This window comes from Lipophrys pholis (genome assembly GCF_963383615.2).
Source record: "Lipophrys pholis genome assembly, chromosome: 20".
In the NCBI taxonomy this organism is placed as follows: Eukaryota; Metazoa; Chordata; class Actinopteri; order Blenniiformes; family Blenniidae; genus Lipophrys; species Lipophrys pholis.
Window position 1 is genome coordinate 13,928,457 of NC_137648.1, and position 17,248 is coordinate 13,945,704.

At 41.4% G+C, this 17,248-nt stretch overlaps 2 protein-coding genes across 3 annotated transcripts; both read left to right on the top strand.

Moving 5' to 3' along the window:
• Positions 1-1,280: 1,280 nt before the first annotated feature.
• yme1l1a (YME1-like 1a) lies at positions 1,281-9,030 on the top strand. Of its 2 annotated transcripts, none has more exons than XM_080489505.1 (18): positions 1,281-1,511; positions 2,661-2,780; positions 3,312-3,480; positions 3,573-3,674; positions 3,754-3,863; positions 4,162-4,312; positions 4,439-4,546; positions 4,964-5,134; positions 5,243-5,395; positions 5,484-5,616; positions 5,695-5,757; positions 6,336-6,448; positions 6,656-6,811; positions 6,958-7,109; positions 7,191-7,317; positions 7,398-7,471; positions 7,944-8,030; positions 8,112-9,030. In XM_080489505.1, the coding sequence occupies exons 1-18, from the start codon at positions 1,476-1,478 to the stop codon at positions 8,262-8,264; spliced, it is 2,178 nt and encodes a 725-aa protein (XP_080345631.1). In that variant the 5' UTR covers positions 1,281-1,475; the 3' UTR covers positions 8,265-9,030. The 2 variants fall into 2 exon arrangements, with proteins under 2 accessions (XP_080345631.1, XP_080345632.1); XM_080489506.1 differs by having other exon boundaries at positions 1,292-1,511; positions 4,439-4,522.
• Positions 9,031-10,261: 1,231 nt separating this feature from the next.
• LOC308125924 (uncharacterized protein) lies at positions 10,262-16,947 on the top strand (the record flags this gene model as incomplete). Its single annotated transcript, XM_080489965.1, has 7 exons — positions 10,262-10,319; positions 10,407-10,560; positions 10,655-10,815; positions 10,909-11,112; positions 11,191-11,372; positions 11,461-14,184; positions 14,896-16,947. 7 exons carry the CDS (start codon positions 10,262-10,264, stop codon positions 16,945-16,947), a joined length of 5,535 nt encoding a protein of 1,844 aa, XP_080346091.1.
• Positions 16,948-17,248: the final 301 nt, after the last annotated feature.

Sequence of the window (17,248 nt, forward strand, 5' to 3'; positions counted from 1 at the left end):
TGACCGACTGGAAACCAGACCCAAGTAAGAACATCCGCAACGTCACACATCCCTTGAATAAGACCATTCTCTATATGACATTTATCATTTTAAACGCAAGTTATACGATTCAATATTTATTGATAGCCAGTCAATAATTTTAGATTTTGTTTCTGCTTTTTAGATACAGTTTTATTCAATCTCACAATCGGGGTTATTTGGGTTCATTAAACATTCTCACTGAGGGTAGACTTGATTATCAAGGTTGTGATTCTCCTATCAGCTTCTCTGTCCATTTCACAATCTGTGTCATTTTGTTCTTCTTTCACTGAATATAATCCATACTACGATGAAATGAATGACTCAGCAAAAGAGCAACAAGCAATGCCATCATTTTATTTTTATTTGAAAACACTATAAAAGTTTAGGAAGTCTTTTTCAGCCACCCAGACTAATATAAGGTGCATTAGGTGTAACTATAGTTGCATTGAAATTGCATTAGCCTTTGGGTGAACGTATACTGAAAATATTGTGTTACTTTCAATAAGTAGACATTTTATCAAAATGAACAAATGATCATGGTGTTCTGAATGGCACTCTAATAGCATCTGTTGCCTCACAGAAAGACAGTTCTGGTTCAAATCAAATCTAGGCTGAGGCCTATTTAAAGTGTAGTCACATACTTTTCCCAGATTGTTTTTGTCCACTTTCCTTGGGGAATCCCAAAATTACTGCTTGCAAGAGTTAATTGGTGACTGTAAATTGATTAGAAATTAATGAGAAATTGTCCAGGTTGCACCATTTCTTTGTCAAGTCTCACGATGAAAAATATTCAGTACTCAGTAGAACATATCCCGTCGCCAGCGCCACATTCGTCACCGTGGAAACCAATGGATTACAAGGTTATTTGATCCACCGCACCACTCCTTCCATCATTTGCCATGGTCGTTTGAATCGCTTCTTCTTATCACTGTTTGACACAGATGTACACACATTTTACAATTTCCATGTGACCCTAGGAGGGTACCAGTAAAAGTAAAAGAGTATCATCAGGGTTGTGTGAGCAGTGTGTGAAGGTTGTGTGTTATGACAGACTCAAATTGTACAAATAACTAACCTTAAGGAGAATTACACTGAAGCTTTAATTCGCCTAAAATAACTTAATTGTGAGTATAATGCTTATAGTCCATTTATAAACCAAACAATGTGATAGGCTTCATTAGACGAAAAACACGTTTTAGAGCATAGGTTTTAATCATGTCATCATTTTACATAAATTGTACCCGGAAGTGGTTTTCAATGACGTCAATTTGTAGTCTACGTGACCTCAGAAGAAGCCGGAGGATCCATTAGTCGTTAGCTAAGCTTCCTAAAGTTGTGTAACGGGGAACACAAAAGGACACTGCTCACGGGAGGAGTCGTTCTTTGACTATATACAAAGGGTCTGTCTTCACAACTCTCCAGATCTTCAACTTGAATCCTGTCCGTCAGTGGAAATGTTCTCCCTGTCGACGTCGTTTCAGCCACAGCAGGTAACGTTGCTCGGTAGCATTGTCGTGCTAATGGACGTTTTGTTTTCTTCAACGCGGTCTGTATTGTAGTCCTAAACTAAGTGTTCACTTCTGCTGGCTGTTGGCAAATGCCCCGATGAGGGAATCTTTCTCATTTTGTGTTTGTTACGTCTTATCTGTTGTTCAATGACACATTTATACACAGTATCACTCGGCTAACGTTAGCATCCGCACGTTAAGGCGAGGCGACTCTAAATGAGTCGATACCCCAAAACGTCTCGTGGTTAAAGTGGGACAAGAGTCGCGTTCCTCAGGATGTTTGACACTTGCTCTGGCTTGGTAATCAAGCAAGTGAATTAGGGGGGTGCGAAGTCAAGTCTTCAGCGAGTCGAGGTTATATAACCTCCAGTGTAGGCCATCATGTTTCAGTGCTGTGAATAACACTGACATAACCGACAGCAGTGACCCTGCAGCCAGGAAGACTTAACATCCTGCAAATCTGATGCAACCGGTTTAATAGAGATGCATATGTCCGGGACCTTCACGTTTAACTAAATTTGATTGTATTTTTCAATTATAATGACAAGAAAGCCTCCTTCTCCCCCCCAATGGATGATAAAATATAACAAACCTATTTTTTTTTTTGTATTTCAAAACACCGCTATAGGTTGTGCATGAACTAGATGACGTTGAATCAAATCCAGATATGGTTTTCCAATTTTCTCATTGACCGATTTCAAGCATGCTTTATGCGTGTTTCTTAAAATGTGTTAGCTGACAGTGCAAGTGGACACAAGGATGACAGTGTAATGGTAACACGCATAATGATAGGTTCCAAAATCCCCTGTTTGTGTTGAAACCTGAAACATTTCCCTCCTCTTTGATTCCTCATGGAACATGTTTCATCAGTTTTTCCTCTGAAAGCACTGCACTATTGTAACCCTCTTTAGAAATCTGTCACACTGCTGCCACCATCAAGTGTGGTCATGACACTGTTGTATTTGTGCTCTGAGACATAACAGGTTGAGATAAAGCATCAACTTTTTCACACAGCTGCAGCAAGTGTGTTGTGCATACTTGATTTTTAAATGCTTTATATGAATGTGAGGTTAAACGTATCGGTGTGCTCAATGACTCTTCCTCACTTTCCACCATTTGTGTGTCTCTCAGATGATTGTGCCTCTCAGCCAGCTCATCAATGCTCTGCACTCTCTGAAGAACTCAGCCACAGCTTCGGTACAGGCCCTCCACAAAGACTTCACTCCAGAGCACAACTCATTTCTGAAGGAGGTAAGATTGGAAACAAAGATGCAAGACATAGACACAAGGTTACACCGGATCATTTTCCAATAACACACTCCAGTAAACTAATGTTCATTGGAGAGAAGAACAGGTTAAGTCTGTTTTCATAGATGCCTAAGTACATACATCAAAATGCTGATATCCTGACAAAAAAATGACCTGCTATTAAAAGACAATTAACAGGGCTATTTTATATGCAATTAAAAAAAGTTATACATCACTGTCTTAGGCTCAGCTTTCCTTAAATTTGACTTTATGTGCATTTTTATTTACTTTGTTTTATGCTGAGATGTGCTGGATCGCATTATATAAAGTGTTTTCAATACGTTTCCTACAATTAACATACACAAGAGGGTCAGAATAGTAGAAGCCCCAAGTCAATCTAAAGCAATCTAGCAATGATATAAGCAGATGACCATTAAGCCTATTATCAGTTAAACTTTGCTCTATCTTGGATAATTCTATTAAAGAATGTTATCCAAAAGTGAATAAGGGTGATTTTTGTGTTTGTTTCTACAGCCCAGTGTGAGTCTGAGGGACCTTGGCCTGTCTGAGGTCGGAGTGAGTCAGCTGGATGAGCTGGTTAGCAGGTTGATGCCCACACCGGGGCCAGAGGAACCTCCCAGTATTCCTTTGATATGGAAGACAAGTCACATTTCAACAAACACCTTCTTTCAAAACAAGCATGGTGAGCAGCAAAGCATTCACACTTTTTCACAATCCGTCCTTTGGCAACTTTCTTTTCCTGAAAATCCTAATGTTTTAAAATGTGTCCCGCAGGGTTTTCACACAGAACCTCTGGAGGTTTTGGCTCACCATTCGTCCACAGACAATACCACAGTCCCCTGAGAGAAGTTTGCTCAAATCTGCATCTTTTGCCTGGTAAGAAACTCATTGTAAAACCTGTACAATGTTGGAGTTGATAATACATTCATGCTTCCCCATGTGTTTGTCTTTGTAGTGTGGGTCCAGAGTCGAGGTTTTAAGACACTGAGAACAAAGACCAGACGAACAGAGTCTAGTTACGATGGTTATACTGAATCTGATGCCTACACACCGAGCTTCATGAAGGTACGCTCATTAGTGCGGATTTTCAGTCTGTTTGATGGAAAGAGTTACATATGTCCTGCATTTCTTACAAATGCAGTCAAACCTTGGCTTTCACACATAATTTGTCTCTAAACGTGTCTAAAACCCAAAGTTTCTTTACATTTTTATCGCGCGCGGACACAGAAAACAGACACTAAACAACATGCATTTGGACAAATTTTTGTCTGCAGACATAAACTTGGAAATATTGTCGGTGCACACCGCTTGGACTTCTGAAACAAATCACATCACATCCATGTTGTCTCTGTTTCCCACGCAGGGGTTGCTCATGAGAGAAAAGGGTCAAGAGGCGCAGTCACTGGACCAGGTTGTCAAACAAAAGAACCTCCCAGAAAACCAGCAAGAGGCTTTCAAGACGGGCTTCACTGAGGGATTTATGACGTCTCAAGCCTTCACTCAGAAAACACAAAGCATGTGAAACCTTTCTCTTGTCAAGGGTGTTCGTTGTGACTGTAGCAGTAGATTGCCTTTAGATGGCAGTGCAGGTCGATGACAGAGTCATAATACTAATATCTACCTTTGTCCTCTTCTGACAGACTCGCTGAAGAGAAACAGGTGGATCCTGTTGGGCTTTCTACTTGTCTTTAGTTATGGTTTTTGGAGAACCCTTTTATACCCGGGTAAAGGCTCCTTTTCTGACGCTGGTTTGTTTCAGTTTTCATTCTTTCTTATGCTTGCGAATCAAAGCACAACACTACATGCACACTGCAGCTCAAGCAAAAGCTGTTGGCATCTCCAATGTTATAGAGTGAAATGTGTTTCATTGGAGTTTATTTTCAGCTGAAAAATTCCATTGTATGGATAAGCTGCATTTGATCATGTTGTTATTCTAAAGCCCAGCGAAGTGTGCATGTAGCGTTTGATTATTCTGTTGCATACTACTGTATACATCTGATTGAATACTTATACCAAACATTGATATGGTGGCTGCTCGAGCTATGATTGTAGCTTATAAATATAAAAAAGCAGCATACCTTTTGATCTTCACTGTAACCAGCCATTCTAGTGTAAATATTATGAGGAAAGAAAATCCTTAACATACCATTTGACTGATTTCACAGTGTTCCGCACCACATCTGGTCTCGACTCTTCAGTGGACCCCATTCAGATGAAAAATGTCACGTTTGAGCATGTCAAAGGAGTGGAGGAGGCAAAGAATGAACTACAGGAAGTCGTCGACTTTCTCAAGAACCCACAGAAATTTACTGTTTTGGGTGGAAAGCTGCCTAAAGGTATCATCACTTGTTTTTTTTTGTTTTTTTTTATATTGTTCATAAAAAGACAAATTTATTAAAATGTGGAGTTTGAATAAGATCTTAATTTGCCTTCTTCCCTCTCAGGAATCCTTCTTGTCGGTCCGCCCGGCACTGGAAAGACTCTGCTGGCTCGAGCTGTGGCCGGGGAGGCCGACGTTCCTTTCTACTACGCCTCCGGGTCAGAGTTTGATGAGATGTTTGTGGGTGTTGGTGCAAACAGAATCAGGAACTTATTCAGTAAGCTTGCCCACTATGAGAAAATATGTGCAACCAGTTGAAGATGTGTCCAAAAAAAACCCAACAAATAATTTCTTTTGCCTTGCAGAGGCGGCAAAAGCCAGTGCTCCCTGTGTCATCTTCATTGACGAGCTGGACAGCGTGGGTGGGAAAAGGATCGAGTCTCCTATGCATCCGTATTCCAGACAAACCATCAACCAGCTGCTGGCTGAAATGGATGGGTCAGTTTGTTGTAGTGACATCTGTGAAGATAAGCGCGCTGCAGAGAATGATCACTGACAGTTAACAATGTTTTGCAGATTTAAACAGAACGAGGGTGTCATCGTTATCGGCGCTACAAACTTTGCTGAAGCTTTGGATAAGTACGTTTACGATTCAGAATTTTAAAAACATTCTTCCTTTCGCTTAAGCATAAGATGTTAATGTGAAGAATATCAAGATGTTTGGGATACACATAGTTGTTGTTTTTTTAACTTTCCACTGAGTAATATTTGTTAGTTTCAATTAGAAGCTTTATTCCAGATTCAAACAAATACAGTCCTATTGACAATGTCAGCTGAAAAGCCTCTGGCAGCTAAAAACACCTCAGGGTCGTGTTGATGAACAGTTTTTGGGGCAGATACATTTTCAGCAAACTGTCACGTCTTTCAGCTTCTGGCCCACTTTACAGAACCCCAAAGACCTCATACGTCAATTATCATAAATACCTGTAGATAGGAAGAAACGCAATTGACATCATATTAAAATCTAAATATTTTGTATTCATGTTTGGCATTGTCTACGGTAATCATGTAGCACTTATGCTTGAGACGATCACTCCCTTTTTTTTAAAGACTTTTGTAATTATTCATTGTACATTCAGATTAATAGTTTATGTTTTATACAGTGAAGGGAATTAAATATTGAGACTAATAATCGCTGGGTCGTTGTTGCTGTTCAGTGCGCTGATAAGGCCTGGGCGGTTCGACATGCAGGTGACGGTGCCTCGCCCCGATGTGAAAGGACGCACAGAAATTCTCAACTGGTATCTTTCCAAGATCAAAGTGGATCCTGGTAGGTTTTATTGTGAAGTCCTAATTAATAGTTGAAAGGAAACTTCAGACTTTGCATTTTCTGTATTTGCTACCATTTCACACACTGATCCATTAGTAGACAAGCAATCCAGGTTTCCCCTCAAATAATACCTTTGTTGGCTCTTTTGAATGAAGGACACACTTGTCTGTGATCGGTGCTTTGAAGACATTGTTTATTCATTCACAGCCATTGATGCAGAGATCATTGCCCGGGGCACGGTGGGCTTCACTGGTGCAGAGCTGGAGAACCTGGTCAACCAGGCAGCCCTGAAGGCAGCTGTGGACGGCAAAGAGATGGTTACAATAAAGGACCTTGAGTTCGCAAAGGATAAGATCCTCATGGGTGAATACACACAGTGCTTCGATCTGCCCCACAGCATACGCCTTCTATTATACTAATGATCTGTGCATATCGGGAAAGAGGAAGAGTGTCAGGATGAGATTCATGACTGGAAACCATTTCTTCTTTGTGTATCTTTTTCCTGACAGGCCCTGAGAGACGGAGTGTAGAAATAGACAAGAAGAATAAGACCATTACTGCGTACCATGAGTCTGGTCATGCCATCGTTGCCTATTACACCAAAGATGCAATGCCCATCAACAAGGCGACTATCATGCCGAGGGGACCAACTCTTGGACATGTGAGCTCCAGGGATTCTTTCACAGAACGACATATATTCCTAAAATAATTTTCTTGTAACGCAGTTCTTTCTGTCCTCCAGGTGTCCATGCTCCCCGAGAATGACCGCTGGAGTGAGACACGAGCTCAGCTGCTGGCTCAGATGGACGTCAGCATGGGCGGTCGAGTAGCAGAGGAGCTCATCTTTGGGGATGACAACATTACCACAGGTGCCAAAAAAAACAACTACATGTTTACTCCTAAAGTTGGACTACATTAACGTGCTTGTATTCATTCGTGTGAATTTCAGGAGCTTCCAGTGACTTTGATGGTGCCACCAAAATAGCAAAGATGATGGTGACCAGGTTCGGCATGAGTGATAAGGTAAAAAAAGAAAGAAAGAAATCAGTGACAGATTTCACTATTTAATTCTCATCGGCATGGAAAGTCTTGTTTTGGTGCCTTAACAGTGTAATTTGCAGGATGTGTATATGTTTTCTTCCAGTCAATACACCAAGCATAATTTTACATTATAGTTATGAAGTTACATAACATTTATATATTTTAACAACTTATTTCTATGTATTTAATATCCTTTTTTTTTTACTAGTTAACAGTCTTTCTCTTAAAGACATTTAGAAGTACAACTGAATGTAAAGAGAAATCCATTTTTGGGATTAGCTACAGACAAACAGCGATAAAACATCCTGAAAACTGCATTTCTCTAACGTTACGATGACATACGGTGCGATTACACACAAGGTAATAAAGTCATTGTTTCTGTAGCTTGAAGGATTCCTCTTTGTGAGGATCAGCTCCTGTTCATGTCCTGGATGTCATTTGTTTCCTCTCGCAGCTCGGAGTCATGACCTACAGAGACTTCTCCAAGCAGAGCCCTGAGACGCAAGCAGCCATCGAACAGGAAGTCAGGGCTTTACTAAAGGTGAGCGCCCGACGCCTGCAAATTGAGTGCATTAATTCCACAGTTAACGACAGTTTGTTTTTGTTTTCGTCTTTTATCCAGGACTCATACGACCGCGCTAAAAACATCCTGAAGACCTACAGCAAGGAGCACAAGAAGCTTGCCGACGCTCTTCTCACACATGAAACTCTGGATGCCAAAGACATCCAGATGGTGCTGGAGGGCAAATCCCTGGACCACCAGATACCTCAGTAGACATTTTACTCTTGAATCATGTAAATATGAAGCTGTGCGAATGAGCACAGGCCTTTTGGAGGCCTTGTATTTAATTTTGTTTGTACCGGCTCTGTTGTCGATTTGAAGATGACAGAGAAATGACCATATTTCACCTATTTTTCCGTATTTCTTTGTTTAGAGATCACGGTCAGTCACAGTGATTTTTAAGCAATATTAATTTCATGAGATGACAAGAAAATCTTGATTCTCCAAATGATTGTTCACTTAAGTCAACAGACATTTTTCATTAATGACGAGTCTCACGGCAAAAGACCTTTTGAGTGTTTCCATACATCAAAGTTGACTTTCTGAATTTGACACAGATGATCAAACCCACACATCTACATAGACTAGTGAACACCATAGGACCTTAAAGTACCTCGATCTAGAATGTGGTTTTTTACTGTAGCAAGGTGCAGGTGACACCCCTGTATTATTGTTGAACACCTCATATTAGTTTATTTTCCCTACATGTTGTACCTTTCTTGCTTTACCATCGATACATACAATGCATTTTTGTTCTTATTTATTCAAGTGCCCAAAGATGTGTCCTATTTCTTTGAAAATGGAGCTAGATCCTTTTTTTCTTGAAGTTAACTGTGACTGGTGACCGGGGGGAGTGTATATACTGTAAGTGTTTAAAAAGGCTTGGTGCTTCTGTTAACTGCTTTAGACTCAAGGCCTTCCTGAAGTGAAAATAAAGATTGCTCTTATCAGTTTGTGTCGTGATTGTGGTGTGTAAGACAAAAAATGTGTTTGGTTTCATTGTTTCTACTTGGGGACACACAAGCCGACCTTTCCAATATTGATGTCTGAGGAAAAGTTGCGACATGGTAAATGCTGGTCAATGGGAGTCTTTTGTTTTGTGTCAAGCCGGTACAACAAGTTATTGCAGCTATGTCGGGTAAAAACACAAGTTCACTTAAACATCTCTTTGAAAATTGGGCCTCACGGCACTGCGAGTGACTCAATATTGGGCATTTGTCTGATTCCTCACAAGAGTTTTCACAATTCAAGTTATAGTTCTAGCAGAAAGACTTCTGGGAAAACATTTTCAATTCACATTCAGTTTGCATTATTTAGAAGAAGCCACTACAACAACTCCAGGGCTTCTCTGCTTTATCAAATCAGAAAACATGAAATAAAGAGGTTGTGTTTACTGTAGTGGTGTGGTCTCTTAAACCCTAATAATTATAAGTCGTGCAAATGAACTTTGTTCAGAAAATGGCCTATATTTGCTTGCTCTAGCTCCTTATGCATGTTGTCATAAACTCAAAAGTAATTTTAAAGACTTGACAGGCAAGGACCAAGTTATCTATAGGATTACAATATTTTCACAAGAACATTTTGAATATTCACTGCCAAATCAAAGTAAAAGTGGTTTAAGGACCAATCTCACAAGAATAAACTACAAATGTTGATATATATTTTTTGTCATCACAATGAAATATCCAGATTTTTTTTTTAAATAAAAAGAATTCAGAATTGAGCTTAAAGCCAAGTATACATATGAAAAGTGTCAGTTATGTATTTTACTTTTTTGTTGTTTTTCAGTATTTCTGCAGCATCATTTTGAATGAGATTTATACACAGCTTCATGAGAAAGTGCACAGAAAACAATATCACAATGACATTTTTTAACTATTGCTTGTGTACAATTCTTTTTCCTTATCTTAGAACAAAAAGCATTCAAAGTGACATGTTTGAATGTGCTTCTTGTAAGCGGGCCTTTTCACTGCTGCATTTGAATAAGCTTAACCTGTAATTAGTTAATTTGGTTGAAGCCAGCTGCCTGAGACAAGCCAGCTCATTGTCCTCACTATTGATAAAAGACGGTGGAGCTACAGCAGCATCACTTGTAACTAAACACAGCAACCAGCACAGAGCATCATAGTTCATTATGGAGAGACTTTACACTTTATTTTGGCTTTTAGACTAGAACGTCCAGGAAGAAAAAACTTCCTTTCAGAAGAAGCATGGAGGACGCAGACGAGGACATTGCAGTTATTGGGATCGGTTGCAATTTTCCTGGAGGTACGGCTCACTTTAGTTGTTGTTGCAAGGATACTCCATGTTTTGTTGTCTAAATGAATAACAGTTATTCTGTTCATTTTAAATCAGGGGAGGGGTTAGACAGTTTCTGGAAGCTTCTGTTGGAAGGAAAGAACTGTGCCGTGGATATTCCAGTTGAGAGGTTTGACACCAATTTTTGGTTTGACACTGATGAGACCAAACCGGGAAAGACGCAGACAACCCGAGCATCTCTTATAGAAGGGTAAGTATTGTATGAGTACAGGGAGATTGAGTGCAATTCTGTTCCCCTGATAGACGTTCACACAATTATTAATGTGCTGTTTTTATATTCCTAGTTTCGATGAGTTTGATTGCAAGTTTTTTGGTGTATCTGAGGTGGAGGCTGACTGCATGGACCCTCAGCAGAAACTCCTTCTGCAGTGTACATACAGAGCATTAGAGGATGCAGGAATTGCTATGGAACGCATCAACGGGAGCAGAACTGGTGTTTATATCGGTACCTACGTCACAATCAGCTGATGTTACAGTTGAAATCCCAAATTTGAAATTTCTTCACACTGTTGATTTAATTGTGATTGTGCTCCTGCAGGCCTCATGAACAGAGATTACGAGATGCTCAGGAATAACAGTGCTCGCACAATAACCCACTACAACAGCACCGGGTCTGCAATGAGTATTGCTGCCAACCGAATTTCCTTCGCCTTCAATCTCACCGGCCCTTCGTTTGCCATCGACAGTGCTTGTTCTTCATCTTTGGTCGCACTTCATGTAGCCGGTCAGGCTATAAAGCAAGGTAATTAGCCCTGTTTGACAAATAGATTTTCCAGGACAATCAAATATTCCATATTTATTTATGTTTTCTTTCAAATAGGCGACTGTGAGATGGCTCTGTGTGGAGGAGTTAACTGCATTATAGAGCCAAGAGTATTTGTTGCTCTCAGCAAGGCAAAGATGATCTCAGCTGAAGGAACCAGCAAGCCTTTCTCTTGCACAGCAGATGGCTATGGCAGAGGAGAGGGCTGTGGAGTCGTGCTTCTCAAACCTCTGAAAAAAGTAAGTTTGACATGATTTGTTTTTCTGTCATTAATGTATTATATGCTTGGCTCAGAAGCCTGCTTACAGTGGGACTTTCTTTACACAGGCGAAAGAGCATGGCAACAAAATATGGGGAATCATTAGCAAAACGGCGGTCAACCAAGATGGACACTGTGCCACGCCAATCACCAAACCCTCCATTGATCAACAAGAGGAGCTGCTGCGACGAATCTACTCAGATTCTGACATCGCTAATGTCCAGTACATAGAAGCGCACGGGACTGGAACTCCGGCCGGAGACCCTACGGAAATGGGAAGCATTTCAAATGCCATCGCTAAAAACAGACCTTCTGATTCGGAGCTGCTGTTGATTGGGTCTGTGAAGGGAAACATTGGACACACAGAATCTGCAGCTGGAGTGGCTGGACTCATCAAGGTACTTCTAATGATGAAGCATGAGACTTTTGTCCCCTCGATTTTCTACTCAGAAGACAGCACAAGCATAGATGTTAAATCTCTAAATCTCAATATTCCAATTAAAGTTCAAAGGTGGGAGACAAATGGGTTACTGGGAAGGATGGCAGGGATCAATAGCTTTGGGTTTGGTGGTACAAATGCACATGTGCTCTTAAGAGAGTGTAATCACATGACACTTCTCACACAGACACAAACACATTGTCCAAATGTTTTTGTGATCTCCGCAGCCACAGAGAGATCACTGATCTGTTCCATTGCTGACACTCAACAAAGACTTAGGAGCGATCAAAGAGTTAACAAACAGGCACTTTCCTACACCTCAGCATGTGGAAGAAGTCACCACAAACACAAATATAGAAAAGTCCTCCCATTCTCCTCTCTGTCCGAGTTGGAACACAATCTCAACTCAGCACTCAAAACAAAGGTTGAATCAACAATACCAAACATTCAGGTTGTCTTTGTGTTTTGTGGCAATGGGGTTGCCTACAGAGGGATGTGCAGGCAACTTATGAGAGAATTCTCTGTTTTCAGAGAAAAAGTCAAAGAAGTAGAGACTGTCTTCCAGAGGTACAAAACCATTGATATCAGTAAATCACTCACTGGTGAACCTGAAAGCCGGGATTCCAGCAAACCAATTGTGGCACAGCCTCTTCTTTTTGCCATCCAGGTTGGCATTGCCACTCTCCTGAAGCACTGGGGCGTCAAACCTGATGCAACACTCGGCCACTCTGTTGGCGAGGTCGCTGCCGCTCACTGCTCGGGCCTTTTATCGCTTGAGGATGCGGCGAAAGTGTTGCACAACCGCAGTACTCACCAGAGTAAAGTCATAGGAGGGAAAATGCTTGTTGTCGGCAACGTGGATGTCAAAAGGATAGTGAATATACTTCCAGCCTTCGCTGGGAAAGTTTGTATTGCTGCTTTCAACAGTCCTCTGTCATGCACACTTTCAGGGGATGCGGAGGCCGTAGACAGCCTTCATCATAGGCTGAAAAGCACGTTCACAGATAAAAATCTCTTCCTTCATGTCTTAGATGTTCCAGCAGCATATCATAGCCATGTAATGGATTCAGTAATGGATGATATTGAAAAAAGTATCGATGTCTTGGATGCCAACAACATGGAGTGTAAACTCTTTTCAACAGTGACTGGAGAAAGGTATTCAGATGGTGATTTTACTTCAGGCAGCTACTGGGCAAAGAACGTTAGAGACCCAGTTTTGTTTGAACAGGCATTGAAAGCTGTCACCAGGGACAAATCATCCAGGAGAAATGTAGTCTTTGTAGAGATTGGCCCTCGTAGAGCTCTTCATAGAAACATATGCGAGACTCTAGGGAGGGACACTGTAGTTCTGTCTTTTGCCCACCCAAATGAAGATTGCAACTCCACTCTTGCGACTGTGGCAAAACTGTTTGAACTTGGAGTTAATGTTCACTGGCATCAGCTTTACAAGGGTTGCGAGACATTGCCTACAGCTCTCCCAGTCTATCAGTTTGACAACACCAAGAGGAAACTGAATTTTGAAGCCTTGAGAAAAGGCGAGGAGTTGTCTGCTTTTGCACCACATCCGCTCATTTGTCAGATAAAACACAACGAGTTTGTGTGCACCATCTCGGCAGAGAAGACTCCGTATCTCTGGGAGCATAAAGTCAACCATATTCCCATCATGCCCGGTGCATTATATGCAGAGATAGCATTCGCCTCAGTGATGGCAAACCTGAAGCCAAAGATTCCTGTTTCCCGGCTCCATCTTAATGTTCGATTTGAGAGCGTGTTCACACTCAACTCTGACTGCCCAAAGTTGAGGGTGACCCTTGAGCAGACAGAAAAGGAGGCTTCTTTCAAAATACAGTCTCCTGCTGGGACACATGCCTCTGGTACATACAGGTGTACAGAGAGCCAGTCCCTACTCGAGGAATCAAACATTCGTCCTGACATGATAATCCAACGGTGCAAATTGGTTTTAATGAGAGAAGAGATTTATTCAATCCTTGCTCTGGCAGGATTTGAGTATGGGCCTCTCTTCAAACAGCTCGACCATCTGTGTTTTGGAAATGAATTCAAAGAAGCTGTGACCGTGATCCGAGTCCCCGGTGAACTTCTCAAATGTCTCCATGACTATTTCATTCACCCTGTGCTTCTGGACTATTTTCTCCAAATGACTGCTGTGTTAGCCATGGCACACATGACAACAAAGGAAGGATTCCCCTCAGGTATTGGAAGTATTGTCATATCAGGCCCTCTGCAGGAAGAAATGGTCATATACATGAAAGCTACTCAGCAGGCCCCAGATTACCTGGATGTGTGTGGTTGCTTTTCATCCCTACAGGGCAAAGTATTGGTTGAACTAAAAGGGGTGAGACTTACATTTTTGCGTGCCTCTTCTAATGTTCCCCAGTCATTGTTCTTCCACAATGAAACACGTGAAATAGCCACAGATCAACACTTGCAAACTTGCAAAATGAAGGCAATTGTTTTTGAAGATGACCTTGGCATTGCAAGAAAACTTAGGCTTCATGTATCCCCAGAGTCAATCGTTGTGGAGAGAAAACAACACTGGGAATCAGACCAGATTAGAGATTTTGTGGTTCAGTCACTTAACAACAATGTGGATATAGAAAATATCCTTTTCACGTGGGGTGTGGAGGACCTCAGTCACTTGCAGTGTGAGCAGGTGCTGGATCGTTTGGTGACCTGTTGTGAGATATTTCGCCAGACAGTTTTAGGACTGAAAGACAGCAATCGTCTTTGTACTGTACATGTCATAACTTACAGATCTACAGAGAAGACTGCGGACCATGTTAGTTCTGGTTTCGTGCTTTCTGGCATGTTGAGGGCTTGTGCAGCGGAGATGCCAAGTCTTTCTTTTCAGCTGGTTGACCTTGCTTCTGTGACCAATGAAGACATTCAAACACTGGCTCGTGTAATGAACACATGTAAACAGCAAGACATCAGGATCAAGAGAGGCCAGTCTTCAGCAACAACTATCACTCGGACCTCAATGAAGGATGATGCTGTATGTGATGATGATAAGCTCTCCATGTGTCAGCAAAACTTTTCTCTACAGACGACTGATCCCTACAAAATGAGTCAATTGTCTGCTTTACCTGTAGACACAAATAAAAGACTTGTCCAAGACAAATCAGTGGAAATTCAGCTAGCCAGGGTATGCATGCATTCTGCAGATTATTTCCCAGTTAGCTCAACACATTTGAGCTTTGGCAAGACAATGTACTGGAGCAAACACACTGCACACAATCACAAGCTACTGGCTTTGGATTTCAGTGGCGTGGTAACAGCTGTCGGGAAAGATGTTCGTGATCTAAGAGTAGGAGACCATGTTGCTTCATGTTATCCAGTCATAGCGATAAAAAAGATAATAATTCCTGAAGGAGTGTGCTACAGCACAAAGACTCTTCCATATCTGAAAGAGACTCCATGTGTATCTTACTATATAGTCGCATGGTCTATAATGCAGAGAGTGTTGTCTCATGTGCAGAAACAGCACAGAAAGTTGTGTATCATCACCTCAAACTCAGCTTCCATCCTGACAAAAGTTTTGGCTCTTACAGCCAACAGATCAGGCTGGAAAGTATCTTCACAGTCGCATTTTAGTCAGAAACCTCCATATTTGGACGACAACTATGCCTTCATTTTCCTGCCACCATCTGATCTCTCTTGGCAGGAGGGGTATGACAGTGGTGGCTCTGAGAAACACATGATTTTTGTGTGTAGCAGTCACAATGCACCGCGAGCAGAGAGCATGTTTACATCAAAGTGTGATCACATTCATGTACACAAGTTTGATGTACCTAGCATTCTTCAGAAAGCTAATCTTCTTGCACAAAACAAGAATATCGTCGGCTGGCTACAGTCAATGGGCTTTGGCACATCATCTCTGCCTCTGAGAAAGGAGCTGTACCATTCATCAGGCATGGTCGATCCTCAAAACAACACAGATCCTGAGTCCTATTTTACAACAAACACAGTGTGGCAAGTGGTGTTAGACGATGGAAAGTTTGACTACCCTGTGTCGGATATCCCTTTGCTAATGAGGACCAAACAGCTCTTTCAGCCAACTTGTGTTTATGTTGTTACCGGAGGGCTTTCTGGTTTGGGACTTGAGACTGTAAAGTTTATCGCCCAAAATGGTGGAGGTTGCATTGCCACATTGTCAAGAAGTAATTTGTCTGACAAAAAGCAATTTGAAGTCGATCTACTTCAGAAAATGTTTGGGGTCAGCATCATGCATGTCCAGTGTGACGTGTCTGTATCTATGCAGGTAGTTGGTGCAATCTCAAAAATTGGCCAAGGCTTCCCGTCCTGTCCGATCAAAGGAGTGTTTCACAGTGCGGCGGTTTTGCATGATGCGCTGATTGAAGCTCTTGATGAGACTCTCTTCAGAAAGGTGCTGCAGCCTAAAGTCCTCGGTGCCCTAAATCTTCACTATGCAACACTTCACAACAAACTGGATTTCTTTGTGTGCTATTCCTCCATCTCAGCATTCATAGGCAATGCCTCACAGTGTAACTATGCAGCAGCCAATTCTTTTCTCGACTCATTCTGCCATTATAGGAGAAACCTTGGCCTTGCTGGACAGTCCATCAACTGGGGTCCTGTGAATTTGGGCCTCCTGCTGGATAGAAGCAATTTCCAAAAGTTCTTGGAAGCAAAAGGGATGATGACAATGAATGTGTGTGAGGTTCACGAGACACTCAAAAAATGCCTTTTAATGAACAGACCCCAACAAGTGATATGCAAATTCAACTATCAAAATCTTAACATTCATGTCCTTTCACAAAATAAGTCTCTAAGAGAGCGACTGTCAGCTTTAGTAGAGGTGGAACTCAGAGAACATATTGGCAATGAACCGACAGTTCAACATGTGTCTTGTGCGTTTGAAAACGTGAGAGAAATTGTCAGCGTCATAACCAATGTAAGTGTGGATGAACTGGACGACGACTCCACTCTGGGTGCACTGGGTATCGACTCGATGTTGGCAATGACTCTGCAGAACAAGATTTTCCAGGAAACCGGAGTAAACGTACCTTTGATTACTTTACTGGACCCAAACTGTACACTGGTCAAGTTAGTAGCAGTTGTGTTGGAGAGTGGATGAAAGAAGCTCTCATACATGAGCCATGAAGTTACTGATAAAGCACTTGTCAATCAGCCTGCTTGTTTTACAGTGTGCTTCCCTTGTCTTGATGAGGAAATCTTACAATATGATTGACCCAGTTAATGTTTTTAAGTCAACAAATTCTCTGAAAAGACTAAACTTAGCTAAAACAAATGTATCATACTTTAAGTTTTTGTGTTTGAAGGCTGATATATATTTTTTTGTTTGTAACCCTTTGCCTTAACAATCTCTTTTTCTTGGAAAAATATTAGTTTGAAGTGTGTTTGAGAGTCTGTATACA

Excerpts from the sequence above, each read along its gene's own strand:
- yme1l1a (XM_080489505.1), top strand. The coding sequence starts at position 1,476 with ATGTTCTCCCTGTCGACGTCGTTTCAGCCACAGCAG. Across the intron at positions 2,781-3,311 it reads ACAACTCATTTCTGAAGGAG|CCCAGTGTGAGTCTGAGGGA; the intron begins GTAAGATTGGAA and ends TTGTTTCTACAG. Across the intron at positions 7,110-7,190 it reads GGGGACCAACTCTTGGACAT|GTGTCCATGCTCCCCGAGAA; the intron begins GTGAGCTCCAGG and ends TCTGTCCTCCAG.